Source organism: Phoenix dactylifera, chromosome 5 (genome assembly GCF_009389715.1).
Source record: "Phoenix dactylifera cultivar Barhee BC4 chromosome 5, palm_55x_up_171113_PBpolish2nd_filt_p, whole genome shotgun sequence".
In the NCBI taxonomy this organism is placed as follows: domain Eukaryota; kingdom Viridiplantae; phylum Streptophyta; class Magnoliopsida; order Arecales; family Arecaceae; genus Phoenix; species Phoenix dactylifera.
The window spans coordinates 2,508,542-2,532,631 of record NC_052396.1 but is presented as its reverse complement, the minus strand read 5'-3'; the positions used below and the strand labels follow the sequence as shown (position 1 = coordinate 2,532,631).

At 40.0% G+C, this 24,090-nt stretch overlaps 1 protein-coding gene across 1 annotated transcript; it reads right to left on the bottom strand.

Annotated features, from left to right (window-relative positions):
- Positions 1 to 11,880: 11,880 nt before the first annotated feature.
- Positions 11,881 to 22,885, bottom strand: LOC103704655 (nucleobase-ascorbate transporter 11-like). The gene is made up of 10 exons (XM_008788036.4): positions 21,959 to 22,885; positions 21,202 to 21,299; positions 20,947 to 21,117; positions 19,025 to 19,125; positions 17,929 to 18,064; positions 17,740 to 17,790; positions 17,215 to 17,502; positions 13,531 to 13,765; positions 13,044 to 13,324; positions 11,881 to 12,403 (listed from the first exon to the last, which is right to left on the bottom strand). Exons 1-10 carry the CDS (start codon positions 22,701 to 22,703, stop codon positions 12,182 to 12,184), a joined length of 2,328 nt encoding a protein of 775 aa, XP_008786258.2. The 5' UTR covers positions 22,704 to 22,885; the 3' UTR covers positions 11,881 to 12,181.
- Between the last annotated feature and the right edge of the window lie 1,205 nt (positions 22,886 to 24,090).

Here is a 24,090-nt window from a genome sequence, read left to right as displayed (position 1 = left end):
GAAAAAGGTAAATATCCATCTCTATCTAGTCTTTTGATGACATTAGGCTATACAAAGGGTGGATATAGTCTAGAGGGGTCGGATAAGGGTTGTAGAGGCGGTTAAAAGAGGAAGAATTGGATTTTAACAAATTTTTCCGGCACTACGGAAAAACTGTGTCGAAGTCCCAACTTCGGCAAATTATTTAGGGGGTCAAACGGCCTCCGATGATGATGCATGTTATCTCTTTGGAATCCTCTGTGAGTGTAGAATGTTAGGTAAAAATTTCATCAAATTTGGAGTCCTGAAAGTGGATCAAAACCGGGATGAAGTAACCCACTGTCAGTTCGGGTTACTGTTCATCCGGGTGGAAAATAAGGGATTTCATGCCATAATAGGGTATTAAGCCTAGATTAGGCTAAGGGAGACCTTGTACTCGTGCAAGGGAGTCCCTAATACACATAAATGATGAGTTAATTAATAGAAAAAGAAAAAGAGAAAGAAAAGAAAAGATTTAGGAAACGGGGGAGTTGAATCAATTAAAGTTCCCTATATTATAATTGGCACGTAGATTATAGCCCTTGATACAAGACTAAATGTATTGTAAATGCATGTCACAGTTGGGCAAGAAGCTAGGAAACAAGAGGAAGAAGTTCCCCACTGCCAGCTGTAGATTTTTGGAGGCGTATCAGGGCTGTGCCAGATTGACAGGTGAGTGGGAGTCATGTACTTTGCACCATGAGCACATTCCTTATTCATTTTCATGAATGTTGCCAAGTGTGACTTGATTCCACCTGAGCCTATTGATTAATTGTTGTTGTAGATTCCTCTATATTTTGTTCTCCATACTTGATTATTCTGTACATGCATTCGAGGAAACATTGAGAGGAATTACGATGGATCTGAATTGGGAAATGACATCTTTTGTAAAGTGATTTCATTTCATCTATTTCAAAGACTTGTGAGTGGGAGTCATGTACTTTGCACTATGAGCATTCTTAATTCATTTTCATGAATGTCGCCAAGTGTGAATTGATTCCACTTGAGCATATTGATTGATATTGTAGTAGATTCCTCTATAATCTTGATTCTCCATGCTTGATTATTCTGTACATGCATGTGAGGGAACATTGAGAGGAATTACGAGGGGTTGATGAGTAATCAAATTGATTCCGAATTGTGAAATGACTTCTTTTGTAAATTGATTTTATTTCCTCTATTTCAAAGACTTGTAGAGCCCTTCTCATGGTATATTGAGTTGCATTGTACTCCCGTGATTCCTCACTCCCAACCCTGATGTTAGTTTATGATTGGGTCATGATCGAGTGAGTGGTAATCTTGATTATACTCCTTTTTAGTAGAGTATTGGGAGGGTGCATTATGGCATTTATGCATGGCTTGGCAGTATCTGCAGGACACCTATAGTCGATGGGGGTTGAACATCGGCCTTTGTGCACATAGTAGCCTTCTGGGTGGGCGGAGCCCAGTCCCTTCCTAGGGGGGGACACGGCCCTAGGCGTAGGATCGGCCGGTCCTACGACTTATATTCTGCTTGCCGCCGGGCATAGTAAGACCCCGCGAGGTGCAGTATGGCTTTCCGCGGATGTAGAATTCCCGCGAGGTGCCGTTTAGTATGTAGATGTGAGATGGATTTCTGTTCTGGATACTGGCCAGCATTTATATGATCAGTGTGGTGTCTTATCCTGCATATGCATGTGACAGTAGGGAGTTGTTGCTGGTTCGCCTGGGGCGTAAAACCCACCTCCTGATAGCTGTCTAGCATTTATGTTATCGGTATGGTGTCTTATCCTACATATGCATGTGACAGTAGGGAGTTGTTGCTGGTTCGCCTGGGGCGTAAAACCCACCTCCCGACAGCTGTCTAGCATTTATGTTATCGGTATGGTGTCTTATCCTGCATATGCATGTGACAGTAGGGAGTTGTTGCTGGTTCGCCTGGGGCGTAAAACCCACCTCCCGACAGCTGTCTAGCATTTATGTTATCGGTATGGTGTCTTATCCTGCATATGCATGTGACAGTAGGGAGTTGTTGCTGGTTCGCCTGGGGCGTAAAACCCACCTCCCGACAGCTGTCTAGTGATGATTTACATATTGGTGTGGTGTCATATTCGATGTATGCATATGGCAGTAGAGAGTTGTTGCTGGTTCGCCTGGGGCGTAAAACCCACCTCCCGATAGCTGTCTTGTTGATGATTCAGCCTATTGACACCTGATTTATATGATTCAGTACTATGACATGTTGAACATATTCATGAGTAGCATATATGTTGACTTGATTATTCCATATATGCTTCAGATGAGTTGATATTGATTGTGGTGATATTGATGATTTACTCCATATTCTTTATGTTGAGTTCATGTTCATCTTGTTATTGATCTTGAGATTTTACCTCGAGCCATGATTATATCTTGTCTCATGTGCATAGTACTCTCTACTCCACTCACTGAGTATTTATATACTCACTCCCCAGTTTGATGTTTTTGATTGCAGGAAAGGTATTGTATAGAGAGGAGCAGGATTAGTGGTTGCCTGCTAGCTGTGCCGCTCCATAGTATAGTATAGTATAATGTAGATAGAGGTTTATACCCTTTTGGTGTATTATAAACCTTCTATTGTATATAGTGTATAGTTACAGTCATAGATCCTGTTGTGGATATGGGTTTGACCATGGATGGATTGGGAAGCAGGTATATATATGTGTGCAGATCAGTTGTGTGCCTGTGATAATGTATTGCTATATATTGTCCAGGTTTATATGTGACAGATTATGTGATTGCTGCTCTGACAGGTAGTGTGTTATATGTATTGAGATAATCCTGACAGGTCACCATAGGAAAGGTGATCATTTTGTGCATGCATCATGCCAAAATTTTTCAGAATTTATGGATGATTGATAGGTAGTAGGGTTCTACGTGGTGGCTGGTGGCCTTATGCCTACCCGCACCCTAGGACCGTCGCGGCGGCCCGCCGGGAACGGGGCGGGGGTCGTGACAAAGCTTGGTATCAGAGCAAAGGTTAAGAAGAGTCCTGTCAGAGCAATAGGATGAGTCAGGATTAAGTATAGGATTATACTATGGAGCATAGGATTTTTCTGTATGTTATTTTATGAGTCATTTACAACTCAGTAAAATATATCATGACTCAGTGTGTAACGACCATCCTCTCTTTTTGACTTTTTTAGAAAGATATAAAGAATACCTCCAAGGAGAGGATCTGCTCGTCCTGGAAGGAGGATGGAGCCAGATATAGCATTGGATGCGGGTTCTGCACATGTCGAGCCCCAAAGAGAAAAACCTCCTCCTACTGATAGACGGAGGGTTGATGATCAGGGGGAGGTAGGAAATAGAGATGCATTGATGGAACAGTTACTGGCGGAGAATCAGGCTCTGAGGGAGCAGATTGCTCGGAGGAAATCTCCTGCCCCGTCAGTAGTATCCATCCCACCTCCTGTAGTTGTGCCAAGAAGTTTGGCCAGGCGGGCTCTAGATGATGAGGGGATTACTGTACAGGAATTTCTGAGGCTCAGAACCCCGGAGTTTAAGGGGGAAGAAGGTGAAGATCCTCAGAGATTTCTGGAGGAGACTGAAAAGATGATACGGAGACTGCCCTGTTCTGATGCAAGAGCTATAGAACTTGTAGGGCTTACAATGAAGGAAGATGCCTGGGACTGGTACCAGAGGCACGTGGAGGACAGATTGTACAGTAGGAATCCTCCAACCTGGGAAGAGTTCAGGCAAGCAGTGATGGATGAGTTTTTGTCTCCGGCTGAGAGGCAGAATCGGGCTCTTCAGTTTGAGAGGCTGAAGCAGATGCCCGGAATGAGCGTATCTGAGTACGCTCGTGAGTTCACTAGATTGGGGAAGTATGCTCCTTACATCATCCCCACTGAAGCTGCCAGGATAGAAAGATTCAGGCGGGGTCTGATTTCCCCGCTTTATAATGCAGTACTGGCAGTAGAGGTCCCCACCTTGTCTAGGCTGATTGATAAAGCAAAACAGTGGGAGATCAGAAACAAAGAGGAAAGGGCTGAAAGAGAACAGAGGAAAATGAGTATGGGGAAAGGGCAAAGCAGTAGAGATAGATCTGAGGGAGTAGATCTCTCGGAGGGCCCGATGGAGCAGTCTGTACGCTTAGCTCCACCTGTCCCACGTAAGAGGAAATGGAGGAAAAGAGGTCAATCACAAGATACTTTTCTACCATCAGTACCTCGTCCTCCAGTCACTATGGCCAGAACTGAATCTAGGTTCCAATCATGGCCAGTATGTGGCATATGTGGGAAGCAGCACCCTGGCAGATGTAGAATGGGTCAGGGAGTGTGCTACAGATGTGGACAGCCGGGTCATTTTGTCAGAGAATGCCCGCAGGGTGCCACCCAGCAGTTTGTGCCTTTGGCATCCTATCCTTCTGTGCAGATGGACAGGCCTAGTAGTAGGGAGCCTGTAGGCAGAGGTAGAGGTCAAGCACAAACATCACAGCAGAGTGCTGGACCATCTCAACTGTCAGCTCCAGTAGGCAGAGGGCAAGGAAGGGTGTTCACGGTAAATCCACAGGAGGCACAGACATCGAATGCAGCTATGACAGGTAATTTACTCTTTTAAATTCGAGGACGAATTTTATATAAGGGGGGGAGGATGTAATAACCCCAAATTTTTTTTTTTTTTTTTAATATATAAAAAGGGATAGAATAGTCCTTTAAAATTGATATAAGGGGTAAAATTGGAAGGAATCAAAAGATAATGGCATAGTTGTAGATGCATTGAAGTGGTAAGGGTAAAATTGGAAGGAATCAAAAGTTAATGGCATAACGGTAGATATGTTGAAGTGTTAGGGGCAAAATGGGAATTTAATAATATTAAACAAAGGGTGAATAGTGTTTTGATGTGATTTAATTGGAGGGTTTGAGCTGGTGAAACCGAGAGAAAGAGGGAGGGGGTTCTCAGGCGTGAAACAGAGAAGAAGAAGAAAAAGAAGAAGAAGAAAGAAGAAGAGGAAGAAGATTCGAGGAGGAAAGAGATCCCGGTTGTACTTCCAGCTGAAGGGAAAAACGTAGATCTCCTTCTCCTCTACGCAAGGACCTCGATTTCCAAAAAGAAAAAGGTAAATATCCATCTCTATCTAGTCTTTTGATGACATTAGGCTATACAAAGGGTGGATATAGTCTAGAGGGGTCGGATAAGGGTTGTAGAGGCGGTTAAAAGAGGAAGAATTGGATTTTAACAAATTTTTCCGGCACTACGGAAAAACTGTGTCGAAGTCCCAACTTCGGCAAATTATTTAGGGGGTCAAACGGCCTCCGATGATGATGCATGTTATCTCTTTGGAATCCTCTGTGAGTGTAGAATGTTAGGTAAAAATTTCATCAAATTTGGAGTCCTGAAAGTGGATCAAAACCGGGATGAAGTAACCCACTGTCAGTTCGGGTTACTGTTCATCCGGGTGGAAAATAAGGGATTTCATGCCATAATAGGGTATTAAGCCTAGATTAGGCTAAGGGAGACCTTGTACTCGTGCAAGGGAGTCCCTAATACACATAAATGATGAGTTAATTAATAGAAAAAGAAAAAGAGAAAGAAAAGAAAAGATTTAGGAAACGGGGGAGTTGAATCAATTAAAGTTCCCTATATTATAATTGGCACGTAGATTATAGCCCTTGATACAAGACTAAATGTATTGTAAATGCATGTCACAGTTGGGCAAGAAGCTAGGAAACAAGAGGAAGAAGTTCCCCACTGCCAGCTGTAGATTTTTGGAGGCGTATCAGGGCTGTGCCAGATTGACAGGTGAGTGGGAGTCATGTACTTTGCACCATGAGCACATTCCTTATTCATTTTCATGAATGTTGCCAAGTGTGACTTGATTCCACCTGAGCCTATTGATTAATTGTTGTTGTAGATTCCTCTATATTTTGTTCTCCATACTTGATTATTCTGTACATGCATTCGAGGAAACATTGAGAGGAATTACGATGGATCTGAATTGGGAAATGACATCTTTTGTAAAGTGATTTCATTTCATCTATTTCAAAGACTTGTGAGTGGGAGTCATGTACTTTGCACTATGAGCATTCTTAATTCATTTTCATGAATGTCGCCAAGTGTGAATTGATTCCACTTGAGCATATTGATTGATATTGTAGTAGATTCCTCTATAATCTTGATTCTCCATGCTTGATTATTCTGTACATGCATGTGAGGGAACATTGAGAGGAATTACGAGGGGTTGATGAGTAATCAAATTGATTCCGAATTGTGAAATGACTTCTTTTGTAAATTGATTTTATTTCCTCTATTTCAAAGACTTGTAGAGCCCTTCTCATGGTATATTGAATTGCATTGTACTCCCGTGATTCCTCACTCCCAACCCTGATGTTAGTTTATGATTGGGTCATGATCGAGTGAGTGGTAATCTTGATTATACTCCTTTTTAGTAGAGTATTGGGAGGGTGCATTATGGCATTTATGCATGGCTTGGCAGTATCTGCAGGACACCTATAGTCGATGGGGGTTGAACATCGGCCTTTGTGCACATAGTAGCCTTCTGGGTGGGCGGAGCCCAGTCCCTTCCTAGGGGGGGACACGGCCCTAGGCGTAGGATCGGCCGGTCCTACGACTTATATTCTGCTTGCCGCCGGGCATAGTAAGACCCCGCGAGGTGCAGTATGGCTTTCCGCGGATGTAGAATTCCCGCGAGGTGCCGTTTAGTATGTAGATGTGAGATGGATTTCTGTTCTGGATACTGGCCAGCATTTATATGATCAGTGTGGTGTCTTATCCTGCATATGCATGTGACAGTAGGGAGTTGTTGCTGGTTCGCCTGGGGCGTAAAACCCACCTCCTGATAGCTGTCTAGCATTTATGTTATCGGTATGGTGTCTTATCCTACATATGCATGTGACAGTAGGGAGTTGTTGCTGGTTCGCCTGGGGCGTAAAACCCACCTCCCGACAGCTGTCTAGCATTTATGTTATCGGTATGGTGTCTTATCCTGCATATGCATGTGACAGTAGGGAGTTGTTGCTGGTTCGCCTGGGGCGTAAAACCCACCTCCCGACAGCTGTCTAGCATTTATGTTATCGGTATGGTGTCTTATCCTGCATATGCATGTGACAGTAGGGAGTTGTTGCTGGTTCGCCTGGGGCGTAAAACCCACCTCCCGACAGCTGTCTAGTGATGATTTACATATTGGTGTGGTGTCATATTCGATGTATGCATATGGCAGTAGAGAGTTGTTGCTGGTTCGCCTGGGGCGTAAAACCCACCTCCCGATAGCTGTCTTGTTGATGATTCAGCCTATTGACACCTGATTTATATGATTCAGTACTATGACATGTTGAACATATTCATGAGTAGCATATATGTTGACTTGATTATTCCATATATGCTTCAGATGAGTTGATATTGATTGTGGTGATATTGATGATTTACTCCATATTCTTTATGTTGAGTTCATGTTCATCTTGTTATTGATCTTGAGATTTTACCTCGAGCCATGATTATATCTTGTCTCATGTGCATAGTACTCTCTACTCCACTCACTGAGTATTTATATACTCACTCCCCAGTTTGATGTTTTTGATTGCAGGAAAGGTATTGTATAGAGAGGAGCAGGATTAGTGGTTGCCTGCTAGCTGTGCCGCTCCATAGTATAGTATAGTATAATGTAGATAGAGGTTTATACCCTTTTGGTGTATTATAAACCTTCTATTGTATATAGTGTATAGTTACAGTCATAGATCCTGTTGTGGATATGGGTTTGACCATGGATGGATTGGGAAGCAGGTATATATATGTGTGCAGATCAGTTGTGTGCCTGTGATAATGTATTGCTATATATTGTCCAGGTTTATATGTGACAGATTATGTGATTGCTGCTCTGACAGGTAGTGTGTTATATGTATTGAGATAATCCTGACAGGTCACCATAGGAAAGGTGATCATTTTGTGCATGCATCATGCCAAAATTTTTCAGAATTTATGGATGATTGATAGGTAGTAGGGTTCTACGTGGTGGCTGGTGGCCTTATGCCTACCCGCACCCTAGGACCGTCGCGGCGGCCCGCCGGGAACGGGGCGGGGGTCGTGACAACATTTGACTTAAACATACCATTTTTTATTCTAATTTTATTTTGCTGGAGGAGGGGCAAAGTAGTAGTTAATTAATAAATTTTTTGTATTTTAGAAATCTAGTCACCCAAAAACCTAGTCCTATGTAATGATCATTGGAAATGATTTTAACTATCCATCAAGCATTAACATTGCATGTGTTTAAATGTTAGTGGGTGAATCTAATGGAATGTTTCAATATTTTATTTATAACAACAATGTGAAACCTACCTATCAATAGAAGTTATACTTAAAATTAGTACATTGTGCATGATAACTAAACAGGAATTGGTTTTGGTTTGATTTTTACTGTACTATATTAAAAATATATCATCATAATATCCAAAAATCGTACGATTGTACGTACATACAAGCTCATCATTCTCATTCTTTTCTTGGCATGCTTTCTTTAATAACAAACGATGCGAGTAAATATTCTTATTCGCACACAAGATATTACGTGAATATGATAATTAGAAATTGAATACGCTCAAGATGTAAGATATGGGCTAAAATAGATATGATAATCTAACTTTAGACTATTGTGCACTTATAAGCGGCCTTTTATGGGTAATGAAAGGAACATTTATACAAAATATTTAAACAAAGAGATTACTTTTGGAGTTAGTGAATTGGACTTCATACAAGGTATTGATAGTAGAATTTTAATAATTGAAATACAAATCATATCCTAATAAAAGAAGTTGATCAGTCTTAACAATCATGTACTATAAAAAATAAAATTTCTATCGTTAACATCTTTGTGGGGCATCAATGTAATTAGATGGAGAGGTTTATCGTTATTAAGTGTACTTTGCAATATCTAACTAGTAGTTGAACAACTATGTGCAATTGATAGTGCAAGCTTCTATATATTGTGAGCAACCTTCCATTTACTTAAATACTAATATTAGGCAACAATAATGAATATATTCTTGGTTCCTTAGAAAATTAAATATTCGACTCTTGTCTTAAATTATATTACGTTCGCAAGAGCCTCTCATTCCAATTCAAACTAGTTTGCATGAAAAAGTAAAGCATTGATGGGTGTAGAATCTGTAGATAAAACATGTTTCTAGTTTTTAGTTAAATTAAATTGGCTTTTATTCCATAAGAGCATATTTGGAAGCTCTTTGTAAATCCATACGTGTATAATTACAGAATTAGAAATCTGTTTTTTTTGTACTTGCCCGTGACACGTCATTCTCCTGATTAGCAAAGTAGATTCATTTCGAGGGCGACTGCTTTAATGCCAAGGTAGAAAATATCGATACATTTTATGTAAGAAAGAATCTTCTGAATTCAAATATATATAATATTAGCGTAACTTCTCTCTTCGTCTCTGCTAAATCCCTTCTCAAGCCAAGCAAAGTCAAGTGGAAACTAGGCTTTAGCTACTCATAACATAGTAGCTTTAGATCTAGTTATAAAAAGTTGAGTTAGATCCAAGAAGGCAGCATAAACTTGTTATGTTCATTTTTCCAAAAAACTTGTCACGTTCATTTGCAACTTTTTTTTATGGGGCGAGTCAGTGTCCAAATTTTTATGATTTGCATGAAATTTTCTATGTAGCAAATTATATAAAACTCTAGTACGAAATGAATTGTATGTAAACCTTTTGTGATTTCAATTTTTTTTTTTTTTATTTGGTTTATCCACTCTAATCTCTATTTTGCCATGTATTGCATGAAAACTCCCTTCATTGTTAATGAAAAGCGATGCAATATAAATAGGCGGATTAAATTTTCTTTAATACATGAAAAGATCTTCTAAAGAAGTTAGTGCCTTTAGTATGAAAGTTTCTCGCCCCTAACACATTGGCTTTATTGATTTATTTTGATACTTTTTTTCTACCACCAAAGGTGAGTGTCATGATATGAAACATAAACAGAATGAATTATGAATTGTAACATAGAAAATATGTAGGATGTAGTAACAAAATATGTAGGATGTATAACCATTGTGGACTAAATTAAATGTAACGAACTCGCAAGCACCTAATCACCAACATGTTCTTATGCTTAATTCTTGAAATATCCCCCCCAAATACAAAAAATGCGGGTAGTGCTTTACTGTTCTAGCAACCATATATTAACATCTTTGGATTTCTCTCTCATAGCACCAAATGTTGCCAAAGTCCTCGGCGGAATGATGCATCTCATAAGTATGTAGTCCATGTCCCAAAGACCTACTCCTAGAGAGTCGATGAGAGTTCTTGAAGGTGCGGAACGCAAGCCACCAAGGTGGCAGTATGGTTGGAACGGAGCTATGATTCCACCGGAGTGGCCCAAGTTCGAAACGCGCAAGCGTCGATTAAATGTGTGGGACCGGATGCCCTCCGTCTGATCTGCCTGGTGGAGTCGCCATCTGGTCCACCAGTACTGAGGTGGCGCTGGGGTGACGAACTCACACATGGGGCAACCCACGAGTCGGGAAGAGTATGAGTAAAGAATGACCATCTCATCTACCTGCATTGAATATTTTCTAGTGGAACGGGATCCAGTGGGGGCTGCTACGCAGGCAGGGTTTCACCTCCCCCCCTCCTATTTTTTCAGCAAAAAAAAAAGGTGCAGAATGCAAGGGCATTAAAACATATAAAATCATGAATTTGGAAAATTCTACTCTAATAAGAGATTCCTAATATCAGGATTTTTAGAACAAGTATAAAAAATCCATTGCTTAGGAAGACACCTATTGTTCAAAAATCCTTAATTCTCTTTTTCAAAACCACATGAAGTAATGGAATATTTTGATTTTGTACCATATTCTAACATACCTAAAAAAAATAAATCTCAAGCTTCTTTTTAGTGTTTAAATTTAGATTCACACTCTACAACATATGTAAAATTATTATTGTTAATATAGTATTATTATAAGGTGCCAGGGCTGCTTGTTGGTAGCGTCACATTGAAACCAAATTCAAATCTAAATATCGAAGTATTGCAAGGGTTGGTTCGGGGCCAAGACTGTGCCCCTATCACCTTTGCTTCGAAGAACACAAACATAAAGAACCAGATCTGGTTCAATCGAGTCACTGATAACCAATTTACATCACTAGTGACTTCCAGCTTCACCTCAAAAACAACCTCCTGTGTGGTATATATTGTAGGTTTGTAATTGCAAACCTAATCTAGTCTCAAGATACATGACTTAGGATCGTATGAAAATAAAACTCTCAGGAAAAAAAAATACAAAGCAAAACTAGTTTAAAATCTTTCAAAATTATGAATAGGCAAGTACTTTAGAATTCCAGCGTTCATCTTTGTTTTTTTTTTTTTGTGCCTTCTTTCCTTTCACAGTTCGGAACCCTCTTGCTTGATTTTTCTGCCCGTAATACCAAGAGACTTCCTTCTTAGCAATCTTTGGTGAGAGGAAAAGAGACTCCTCTCCGCTATACTCTGGCCCCAATATCTCCTTATAGCACCGGATGACCCCTCCACTTTTTTTTAATTAATTTTTCTCTCTTACACTCTCTCTTCTATCTAATCTGTCTTCTAGTCCCCTCCGTAGCGCCCATCATCCTCTGTGCTGCTGCTGTGTTAAGATACCAAGATATATTTTTAACTGCAATTAACGCTTTAATTGAAGGAATTTTCTTCTGCAAGAATATATATCTGTTTTAATAAGTCATCAGCATTGTCTGCTATAAGAATTATGCCAACTGAACAAAATTCCAGTTTGCGAGATCTTATCTGCACAAAGAAATTTAAATATTGTTTGCCAAGAAGTACAGCAGTCACCTTTTTCCTTCTAGATTACACCATAATGGAAAGAATATGAAAACAGAACTCCCTGGCAACTGTCTGATATTACGTTAATGATGATCGATCCAATTGTTAATCAAAATGTACAGACAAATCTCCGAATGTGGAACCAGCAGCAGTGTAGTATAAAATCAAGCATGTATCCTATATCCTTTCTCAGTTTCTGTATGTAAAGGTGAATGGAAAAGTGTACATCAAATAAAGAAAAAAAAGCCCCTCCGAGAAAAATTATCTAATAGAATGATGCTACAAGACCGAGCAACAAGGATGCAGCAAACACATGATCAATGCCTTAGGTTTGACATAATATTGAATTATGAACCAACACATTTAGCCCAGCCGAAGAAGCGCCCTATTTTTTCTGGCAACAAGTAGGGTCCAAGAAAAGATGGATCCATGTCTGGTCTACTAGAATCGGACCAGATATAGACCCCTCTTTCTTGCCTGCTACCAGGAACTGTGTTGTCGAGCACAAAGGCCACGAGGAGTGCCACCACCATGTTAAGAGATAAAAGAGCATTCAATGCGAAATTTAGCTGCACATAGCATAGAACCAATTAGCAAGGAACAGTATCAACAAGATCCAGAATAAACTAGATGGTCTTAACGACAAGATGCACCAGTTCATGCGCAGTATATGGCAGTCCGAGCTTTATTTTTCTTAAGTATATCTGTTACTAAAGTCTCATGAACATAATCTAAGTTGGATGCTTGCATCCTGGCATTAGATCATTAATGTACTTGATAATGGTAATACTAGATCATTAAGAAACTAGTTAGCCTCACATTATGTTATACACTTTATTGGATGAGTGAACACTTTTCAGAGGCTTGAAAGGCATGACTAATAGCATGTTATACACATTATTCAGCTCAAAGCGTTTGCCCTGGATACTCGAGGGAACCTCCTATTAATTATTGGTTCCCTCATTTGTGGGCCACGAAGTTTTCTCATAAAGTATAGGGTGCTAGGCAAAGTCCTATCAGATCCATGTTCCAGTATTATTTACATCAATTAGGGGACAATGTTGATAAGGCACGTGTCAGCAGCAAAGATTAGAGAGCATCTCAGAAGACTAGACAAGTCATGCATTTGTAATTTTAGGTAACTATGCAAATCCATGCTTGTATATATATTTCATGAATGTGCTTGAAAGTTTTAATGTAAAAGCTTACCCCTTTACTGCCTGTATGGACTGGTCCATTTGATCCTGCTGCGTAAGGCACCAAATAACTGGGAAGAATGAGTCTGGAATTGGGTTCATACTGTTGAAAATATGCAGGAATGGAGAGAGAGATGAATAAGGTAAACCCAACAATGATGATGTTCCTGGAGCTTGCAGTTTGAGTATATTGCATAGTTGATAGGCCAAGTGCTACAATCAAAGCCCACGTGAAGCAAAGAACAGAAGCAGCCAAAGCAGGTGGGATAGAAGCAAGGAGCGCACCAATTTTTCCTGGTGAAAAGAAAAGGTAGAAAGAGAGAAAGTTGTAACCAAAATATGATGTATTTCTTGTCTTGTTACGTAATAAGCAATTTGTGTGAGGCCTGATAATTATGTTTATATCACATAAGTAAACTTTGGCGCTTAGTATTCTATTTGTATAAAGAGTGACTGCACAAATGAATTTAAAGATGCCTGGGTACCATGCATTATCTTACCTACAAAGGAAAAGAGGATCAATAAGGCTGCTCCAAGTTGCAAAGCTTTTCTGCTAGCCATTCTAGTAACATCAATGGTGTGTATATTTTCAGTCAACGTGGTTGATCCAGTTCCTGTGCCCCAGAGTCCAGCCAGAATACCTGAAACCCCTTCCATGCCTATTCCCCTGCCAACAATTCCAGGTGTTGGGGGCCTTAAGTTGACTAGCATGGATGTAGCATGATATGACCCAACCTGGAGAATTTTCAATTAGTAAACTATATTCAAGCAGCAATTCAGTTCTTATACTGTGAATGTCATCAGATGGAGGTAAATGCCATCTTAGATGAATGAGAATGTCAAAAACAGAAGCATATCTATTGTAACATTTCCTTTTCTCCCATCAGTATCATAAGCACAATACTTCCAGTAAATAGCTGTAATGCAAGATGACAAAAAAGTCACCCTGATATCTCACCTTGTACAAAAAAGGTCATAAGATTTTACGAGAAAATAATGAGGTCAGAAATAGCTGCTCTAAAATTACTTGGCACCTAAAAACCTAAATATGTTTGTATAACCACCTACATAAATCTATGAAGTGATCTTCATAAGATGAGGCAACTAACACTTTAAAAATAGACTATGTAAACCCCATAATTAGGACCAAAGACAACTCAAACTATAATGAAAAACAGTTATGATAAGGATATAGGTGTATGTTTGCAGAAGTTCCCAGCCAACTTATTTCAAATGTGCAGTTTTCCCTCTTTGTTTGGACTTGTTATTAAGTTCTCCGCATGGAAATTATATGAAACTCTTAAGTGCAGAACTAATATAATCAAAAGTCACATGAAGAAATAAAGATGAATTTTGATAGGATCTATAATTAGCCTACAGCAAAAGAGAAGTTTATATCACTACTCCCCTTATAATAGTTTACTTAACTCACAAATTCAAGTTGCCATAGATATGTTGTCAGCTGCTAAGAACAAACAACTAAAAGTTCAGGAATTTAAAAATTCTTGAAATCCTGTTATTGCAGAGCATAGGGATTGTCACGCCCCCGCCTCTGCGAGGCACGTGAGGCACCTAGTGCCCACGTGGGGGCCACATGAGGGGGGAACACGGGGCTCCCCTGCCAGATATTGTCCGGTTCTGGGGCTTCACGCAAGCGTCCTTCACCCCTTCCCGGTTTTGTTTTCCACCCAAAACGCGTCTGCAGGATTAGGAGACACCCGCCTCATATGCCCAGGCTCTGGAACGAGTCTTTCCGATGTGGGACTATTGGGCCTCACACCCTTCCCACCATCGGACAAGAGCCGTCCTCGGCTCTGATACCAAATGTCACGCCCCCGCCTCTGCGAGGCACGTGAGGCACCTAGTGCCCACGTGGGAGCCACATGAGGGAGGAACACGGGGCTCCCCTGCCAGATATTGTCCGGTTCTGGGGCTTCACGCAAGCGTCCTTCACCCCTCCCCGGTTTTGTTTTCCACCCAAAACGCGTCTGCAGGATTAGGAGACACCCGCCTCATATGCCCAGGCTCTGGAACGAGTCTTTCCGATGTGGGGCTATTGGGCCTCACACCCTTCCCACCATCGGACAAGAGCCGTCCTCGGCTCTGATACCAAATGTCACGCCCTCGCCTCTGCGAGGCACGTGAGGCACCTAGTGCCCACGTGGGGGCCACATGAGGGGGGAACACGGGGCTCCCCTGCCAGATATTGTCCGGTTCTGGGGCTTCACGCAAGCGTCCTTCACCCCTCCCCGGTTTTGTTTTCCACCCAAAACGCGTCTGCAGGATTTGGAGACACCCGCCTCATATGCCCAGGCTCTGGAACGAGTCTTTCCGATGTGGGACTATTGGGCCTCACACCCTTCCCACCATCGGACAAGAGCCGTCCTCGGCTCTGATACCAAATGTCACGCCCCCGCCTCTGCGAGGCACGTGAGGCACCTAGTGCCCACGTGGGGGCCACATGAGGGAGGAACACGGGGCTCCCCTGCCAGATATTGTCCGGTTCTGGGGCTTCACGCAAGCGTCCTTCACCCCTCCCCGGTTTTGTTTTCCACCCAAAACGCGTCTGCAGGATTAGGAGACACCCGCCTCATATGCCCAGGCTCTGGAACGAGTCTTTCCGATGTGGGGCTATTGGGCCTCACAGGGATTGCTTATGGCAAAAAGGAATTAACATCACGGTCTTACAATGTAAGCCTTTAATGATATACTACAGCTTGATATTGGCGGGCAACATTTTCAATTGCTCAAATCAACAATTCTAAGCCTTCAGGTCTACATCTGTGTGTTCTCACCATAAGTATTATACAAAAAAATGTCCAAGGCCAGACTGGTGTATACTGTGTATCCTCAGGTGAAAAAGAAATTAATGAATTTATGTGCTGGTTGAGTCCATAGCTACCTGGATAAAAGCCATTAAAAGAAATGAGAGAATGTGTTCTTGTGACAGTTCGCAACCTTGGAAAACCTCGGTATAAGGCTCACAGACCATAACAATAACCATCACACCTCATTGTAACAAAGATATCCTTTATGAATCCTCATTTGCCAGTTATTTCAACCTAGGGTGCCGGGATCTGGCTTGTGCTGACAGTTTCAGAACCAAGTTACTGGGATAAGTTTGTTGACCAATTCCAGGGTACAACATAAAACAATTCACTACTATCTATGCTTTCAATTAGCATCTACATGATGGAGACCTAATTGATATGGCGTCGACATGTGCAGTGAAGATATGAGGAGGCCTGGTAAAGAGGGATGATCTAATTCGCATGAGGGACCATATGCTGAGATTTGTAAAGGATTAGGAAAGAAGAGGGGAGGATCTAAGCCAGCATGGGCAGAGTGTTGAGAAACAGTCCAGAAAACAGTGATTTATAAAGCAAACCCCATGTATTTGGCATAAGGTTTGTTGGTTATGGTTATTGTTATCTGCATGATGACTTGCATCACAACATAGTAGAAATTCTACACATCTTGCTAGAAAGTCAAACCAGCATCTGATCCCCAACCTTCAATTTCAACAATAAGCTATTTGATAGTGCATATAACTCACATGGGCAACTTATGGCACATTTCAGATTCAAGCATTACAGGTATATCCTAAGGGTCATCACAAGATAAATATGTTTTCCATGAGTCAAAATGCCCTTACCCTTTTTATAGTTGCATCTTGAATGTTTAACAAGTAACAATCATGTAAGTACCACCTAGCCAATTCAAAGGGCGAGAATAAACTTGAAAGTGCAAAAGAAAATGTCAAAACTTGATTTAATTATTTTGTCACCTTAAATGAGGAAAGTTAATATATTAAAAAAGGGGCAAAGACAAGTCTTTAGTGGAAGTATTACATCCCTAACCTGAAAATGGCATCCCTTGGTTGTCGAAAAATATTGATGTTTGTGGTGGATTTGCTAAAGACACAACATGAAATGGAAACCAATCTATCATATGTCTAATTCGGTCTGGAAAACACTCCAAAAGCAACCAAGAAAAAGTAAATTATAAATCCTAAGTTCTTCATTGTAGGATAAAGATTATAAATCAAAAGCTTCTCATCATAAATAATACCTTCAGCATCAGTTGCAACTGAAAACTGTCATGAAGCAAGTACTTACAATGTGCATTTATGTGAATATATCTACTTAATGCAAGTAATGTTTTAATTTTTAAATGATACTTACTGAATCAACTGATGCAACCAATGCTACAATGACCATAATGAAAGATGTCTTGAAACTGAAAATTGGGGAACCCCACTGGAATGGATAAGGAACCCTAACCCAAGCAGCAGTTTTCCATGCATTAGAAACATCAGTCCGGCAATGTTTCATAGTATCTGCATGTCTCCTGCAAGCATCCAGTAAGATGTTTGAACTAGGTATATTTGAGCTGCAGCTCTTATAGTTGTAAGCCCCACCAGCTGTCAAAAAGAAGGCATATGCCCATACAATCACAACACTTAGGGGAACCTGCCAGTGCATAATGTGAAAAGATGATAAGCATCACTTCCAACAAAGCTACATTATAGTTGACTTCTATAAAAATGTATTAATAAAAGCAATCAATCCATTTAGATGGCCTGCAAGAGAAGGTCAGATATATGGTGTTTAGCCCGAAGCCTCAAGATAGGGAAATGTGTCCTCTGGATGCTGCTCATGAGTTTAAAAGTTCAGCAAACAGACAAATAAAAAGGTTGAGAAAGATACCGCATAAATAAGGAATACACGATTCCCGAAAAAAGAAATTCTTCGAAGGTACTGCAATTAGGCAAGAGTGTTGAAATGGTCATTATTGAGCATTATCTGAATTTCATCACATTACACAAAAGCAAAATAACATAGAATATTCACAAGTTGCAACATATAAATCAGTATAACAAGATTGCTTATCCTTACCAGAGTGAAAATAAGAATTAATAAAATCAGGGGAATGCTGATCTCTACACAAGTTCCAGCTTGAGGAAATCCATAGCTGAAAAACGCCAAACCAATTGTGGCAACAGTGGGTGCAACTACCACTGGATTTATTGACCTGTAATATAACCAAAAAATAAACACAAAACTTGAAGTACCAGTTCATCATAATAAACTTATGTGCCAGTCTTGCAGCAATAGTCTATCCAAAAGGAGACAAAGTTCTGAAATATTTATATATCCTATTTGGAATCACTCAGAACAAATTTAGCTGACTAGAAATAAACATGGTGCCACTTAAGGAAATGGATGAACAATTCAATGTATGAAATGGAAACTAGAAAGGAGTTTAAAACATAACTGATGAGGAAATGGAATGAGAAATATTTCTAAATATCGAATGATATATTAATTTGTTTTCCGATAATTTTTCAGGCATTTCCCATATGTTCTCCATTATAGTAAAAAAGCCTGACGCAAATTCATTTCTCAGATGGTTACCAAGTGAATGACAGGTTCCATTGCAAACATTTCTAAAGGGAAAAAATGAAAGAGACTAGTGTGCACACCTAACACAGACCAAATAGCGAGCATTATATTTAAAGTATAGTTAGTATTTTACTATTCTTATTATCACCTTATTTTTTAGCTTCACACCTGACTTTTGTTGTTGTAAAGATAGATGCAGTTTGGCTACAAGGATTAATTGAGTTAGTACCCAGGATTTGAATCCTCAATCTCATCCAAGGGCAAGCCTTTGAATAATACTGCCTGTCACTTTTCACTGAACTGACGTGTCACATCAATCTTATGACATCCACTTTTCAGAAAGACGAAAACCAAACAACTATTTGTAACTAAGCATTTATTCATATGAAACGACTGCTAAACTCCTATTTCCTAAACTTACTGAACTTTGGGGACCCAGCTAGACTAGGCAAAACAGTAACAATGACCAATCACTGAGAGCCGTTTGCATCAAACAAAAAATCTGCATGGTAGAAATAACATACTTTGAATTCAAGAATAAACAATCATGAAAAATTTCAAAAAACAAAAAAATACAATTCAACTTTACCTTAGAAGAAGTGACATAAGGCCACTGTATCCCAAGATTGTCTGAAAAACTGAACCAACAATTATGGCCCCTTGTAATTCCCTCATAACGTGCTTGAACTTCTGCATTTGACCAAACAAAAGCACATGATCTCATCAACTAAAAGGAAAAGCAGATCTGTTGTCCAATGCAAGGTTTATAATTTTTTGGAATGCTAGAAGTTGGATACTACATTGGCAATGGAATTTCAGAGTCAACCAGCAAATCACTATTATCACTTAGTTACAAGTTGTACAAGTAAAACATTACAGCTGAAGTGCATGGATCATCAGAACATACAGATTGAAGAAATCTAATTTATTTAGGTCTTACATAACAAAGAAGCTTCAGCAGGCTTATGTGCACATGAAAGGAAATGCTGAGATCATCATTTGCTCGTCACCAAGGTTATGGATTATTCTTCTACCACAATAACAGAGGCAAATACAGTGCAGTTTGATTATGAAAGTAAAGTTTGATTCAGTCGGAGACACTATGCAAGACTTGATGATTGTTGGTTTGGTAGAATTAGAACACTCTAAATTCGGCCCAAGTTCAAGTAGAGCTTGGCCTTGTCTCAATGAGGCTACCTGATTGCTTGTCTGATTTTAATTAAATCAATTAACTTGGGGCTAAGTAAGGTTGAAAGAGTATCTAGTACTAGTTGGACAAGGTTAACTGGTCATTTGTCAAACAGTTAGATACTTGAATGAGCCCAAGTAAGCATCTATTGTGGCGAAGCAAATCCTGATGGTTACTATTAAGGTTGATAATCCAATTACGTAAAATAGATGTGATTAGTACTTTATGCTTGCACTTGATTAACAAGTTCATGAAGACTAGTTTGTGGCTGAACCAATGATAGAAGCCAACTAGTCAAGGGAAACCTATAACCATTTCGGAATGTTTTGGGGCTTTCGTAAGGGGGAGTTCTGTTTTAGGATGGATAATATACAAGGACTCCCCATTTCTTGAGTCTCTTGGCAATTCTAGCGACTGAGAGACTATGTGCTCTCTATTGATGATACAGATATATTTTATTGGACATGGATGAACATGGAAAGGGCAAGTTACCCATCCTTATGATGGGGATGATCAACCATGATCAGGACTATACCAAGCTACCAAACAAGCTCCTCAAAACTGGTACCGAAAGAACTGTCCTAGTACATTACCAATTTGGTAATGGTACAGTTGGCATGGTACATATGTATCTTGTACGAGATAGGCTTCCAACATTTTTTCCTATTCCCAACCACAACACTTTTCAAAACCAGGTTGGATGCGTCGATACTGGCTAGCATGGGGCAATTTTGCTCGTTCGGATCAGTACGGATTGGTTTGGCTCATATACCGAACCAAACCTAAGTGCCATACCTATATCTTATGAGCATGGTACAGAAGGGTACGGTTTGGTATGGAACGGCATGGGTTGGTACGAAGACCTTGCTACTAGATGTTCATCAAAGCATAGACATGACTATATTCATCTTTGGGTGTGGCTGTAGCCACTTTCTTGGGGGTAAGATCCCATTGAAATCTTGCTTAAAAGTAAGGTCAGACTCCAAGTTCAAAGAGAAAGGTGATCGCTTGATCACTTTGTATTATTTTGCAATAATAGGCCATCCTTTGTATTAATTTTTTGTTTCTTTTTTGTGTTATAGTAGCAATTTGGAGGAAGAAAAAATCATGAGAAACATGATATACGTCACAATGTATATCATGCACGGGCATTATCAAACTATTCTGCAAGGGTGTATGGCAATGGTATATGCAAACAAGTTAGTTACAGCAGTAAGGTTTCTAGATGACTGGCAAAATGTTTAGGGCTTGACATAAAAAAAGTGGCAACTGGTATCAATAGATGGAGATGGTAAATGCCATTATATGAACTAAAGACTTACATTTTGACTGAGATTTCGAAACTCTTCCGAGTTTATGATTACCAAAGCAGGAGCTAGATATACAAAGGAGCTTCCTTGAACCAATGGAAGCCTGGTACCAAAAAAGGAATGCATTATTGTTGTCACACCAGAAATTAATAGCATTGTGGAAATGACATTAGCAGTCTCCCCCTGTCATCACAGAAGATAAATAAAACAATCTTCAAGATTAATGATGTTGCTTAAGTTGGAAGAACTGTAAGGGAAGAGCTTTACATCGGTACCACCCATAGCTGGAACCATGATCAAAGGAATGAACACAAGTGAACCAACCAATGATAAATAATGCTGCACACCATAAAAGATGAGAGCCGCTGCAACAGGAAGCACGACCAGTAATGCTCAGTTATTAAAAAACAAAAAAAGAAGTTGTCTATACTATCAATACAAGACCCTCATCAGAATTTCAACAATAACTGCAACATGTGAATATTCACTGAAGAAGAAAGTGAAAAAGAATATATTGAAGCTCGGAAAAAAGGTTCAGTACTAGTTGTATAAGACAAATAACTCTATCAAGATTACTAAAAAACGTGAAGGGAAAGGCATCCTTTTATGTCTTTTCCTTCAAAAAGCAGAAAAAAGTTCATTCCAAAAAGTTCAAGGGACTGATGGTAGCATTATAACATTCACACCAAGCATTTGCCAGATTATATATTAAAATGGGAGAAAAATCAGGAACCGAAAAGCTCTTTCATTTCATATTGTTGAAATTTCAAGATTTAGATCGTTGCTTCCACAAGTTTACCAATGCATGCTTGTAAATCATGAAAATATTTAACTTACCAAAAAGAAGTAAAGAAAAAGAAGGGGAAAAAGAATCCACTTGTATTCAAAACCTAGTGAATTAATTGCTAGACGTCCAGTTTCCTTAAAAACAGCTGCTTGAATTCTTGTGAAATGGTTCAGTTTCAGCGACAAAAATTGCATGCATGAAGAGAAGCAACGACACAGAATAGGGTAATGCGCTAACCGAGACCCGGATTCTCTGTAATGCCACACTTAAGCCCTCCATCTCTATATGTCGATGGTTGCTCCGGCTCGGGAGATTCAGGAAACATGTCAATTTCCACTTCCCTTTCGCCTTTCTTCTCATCTTTCTTCCAATTTTCATCAATGGACACCGGAGCAACTGCCGGTCCCCCATTTCCACGGCCATTACCATTCAACCCATCATTCTTAGCTCTCACCGGAGGCTCCTCCTCTATACCCCTCATCTCATCCTTCAATCTCATCACCGGCTCAATCCTAATCCTCTTCTTCTCCTTCTGAACCCTCCCTTCGTCATCCTTAAAACCCAGATTCTCGGGATCACCGTTTGTTCTCGGCACCGGATCGATCTCTATCCCCCCGTTCGCAATCCTGGTCCTTCTCCTGCCCAATATCGGCTCGATCTCAGCTCTTTTAGTCAACGCTTCTCCCCGGCGACCGAGACCCTTCTCCAAATCCCCACGACCGCCACCAGCGGCGGCGGCGGCGCCCACCGGAGCTTCGGTCCTCTCATCGGGATCCCTCTCGTCGATGCTACTCACCGTCGTCTCGCCGGAGACATTGGGGTTGAAGCCGGTCCTTCTGGCCCAAGATTTGAGCTCTTTGGGGTTGTGATCCGTGCGGGGCACGAAGGGCTCGATCCGCGGCAGCCATGGCCCCGGCTTCTGCCGCCCCTTCGGCCTCTCCTCCCCCTTCCCGAAGCCTCCCGAGCTCGAACCAGACTCCATCGACGAGCGCGCGAGCGAGCGAGATCGAGCTCAAAAAGGAGAAGAGGGGAATGACGGAGGGCAGAGTGGGAGAAGAGCACAAGGGAAGGAAGCGAGGATGAGAGGCAGCTTTTTTTTTTTTTTTTTTTTTAGTGTTTGGTGGTAGTGGGAAGTGGGGAGTGAGGCTGGTGAGGCGTCATTTCGTTCGGTGCCGTTGTGGGATAAAGGTTCTTGAATTTTTTTTCTTTTGACTTCTTGTTCTGAAAGGATAGAAGAGAGAGAGAGAGAGAGAGAGAGAGAGATGTCGACACGTGGCATCGGGTGTTGGTGGGTCACCGACGGATAGAGCCCGCTTTGGTTTTGGAAGCTAGTAGCAGGGGGAGCGGATAGATGCAAATGTAGTGTATGTGTACGTGCGGATACACACATGTGTGTGTGTATGTATGTATTTATTTTGTGAAAAACTGATACAAATATATAATATCTAAAAAATAATTTTATATATTAATTGATCATAAAAAATAATATATTCTAAACTAATTTACATTAGTTAAAATATCTATTTTTTAAAAAATATATAAAATATCTATTATATTCTTAATAAAGAAAAAAAATTTATTCTATTCTATCTAAGTGCATTTTGAAACAAAAATAATAATCCAATTTTTAGGCTGTAGGAATTAAACTTTTTCATATTCCATATTTTTTTTAATAAAATATCAAAATCTTATTTTTAGCTATTTTTCTATCTCTTTTATTTGAGAACCCCGACTAAATATAAAATATTTCTCTATTTTTTCGTTGACTATACATTTTCTTCTTTTTTTCTCAAATCAAACGAATCATTTAATATTTGCGAATATATGCAGCTGTCAAACCTGAAAGCATGCAATAGTTCTATACCCTAGAATTTCTTGCGCAAGCAAAGATGAAAAATACAATTGATGTTATCCCTTTTTCATAAAACTATGCATGTTTTGATGATCTAGTGATATCATGTTAATCATTAGATCAAAATAAAGCATAGTTAAAAGAAAGTGTTATCTAAACATGGATCATATTGAAGTTAGTTAAATTTTTAATTAGTTTCTATTTGAAGATCTTATGAGATACATGTTCTTAACATCTAAACGCTCTCCTACAGCAAATAAAATGTCAGCATCATGCATCTTGTTAGCCCGAAATATTAGACTTCTAATGATCCGATTGCTTGTATAGATGACGCAAAAAGATTAATAATGGTCTCTTTTGGAATAAAGTTCAAGCCAAATCATCTGCTAGTTGCGTTCCTGAATCATCTCTACCATCACCAGTAACGTACAATGTATAGTGTAATATTCATGAAACTAGAATTATTTGAAATTCAATTAATAAGATAAGATTTTTAACTATCATGAAACTTACAAAG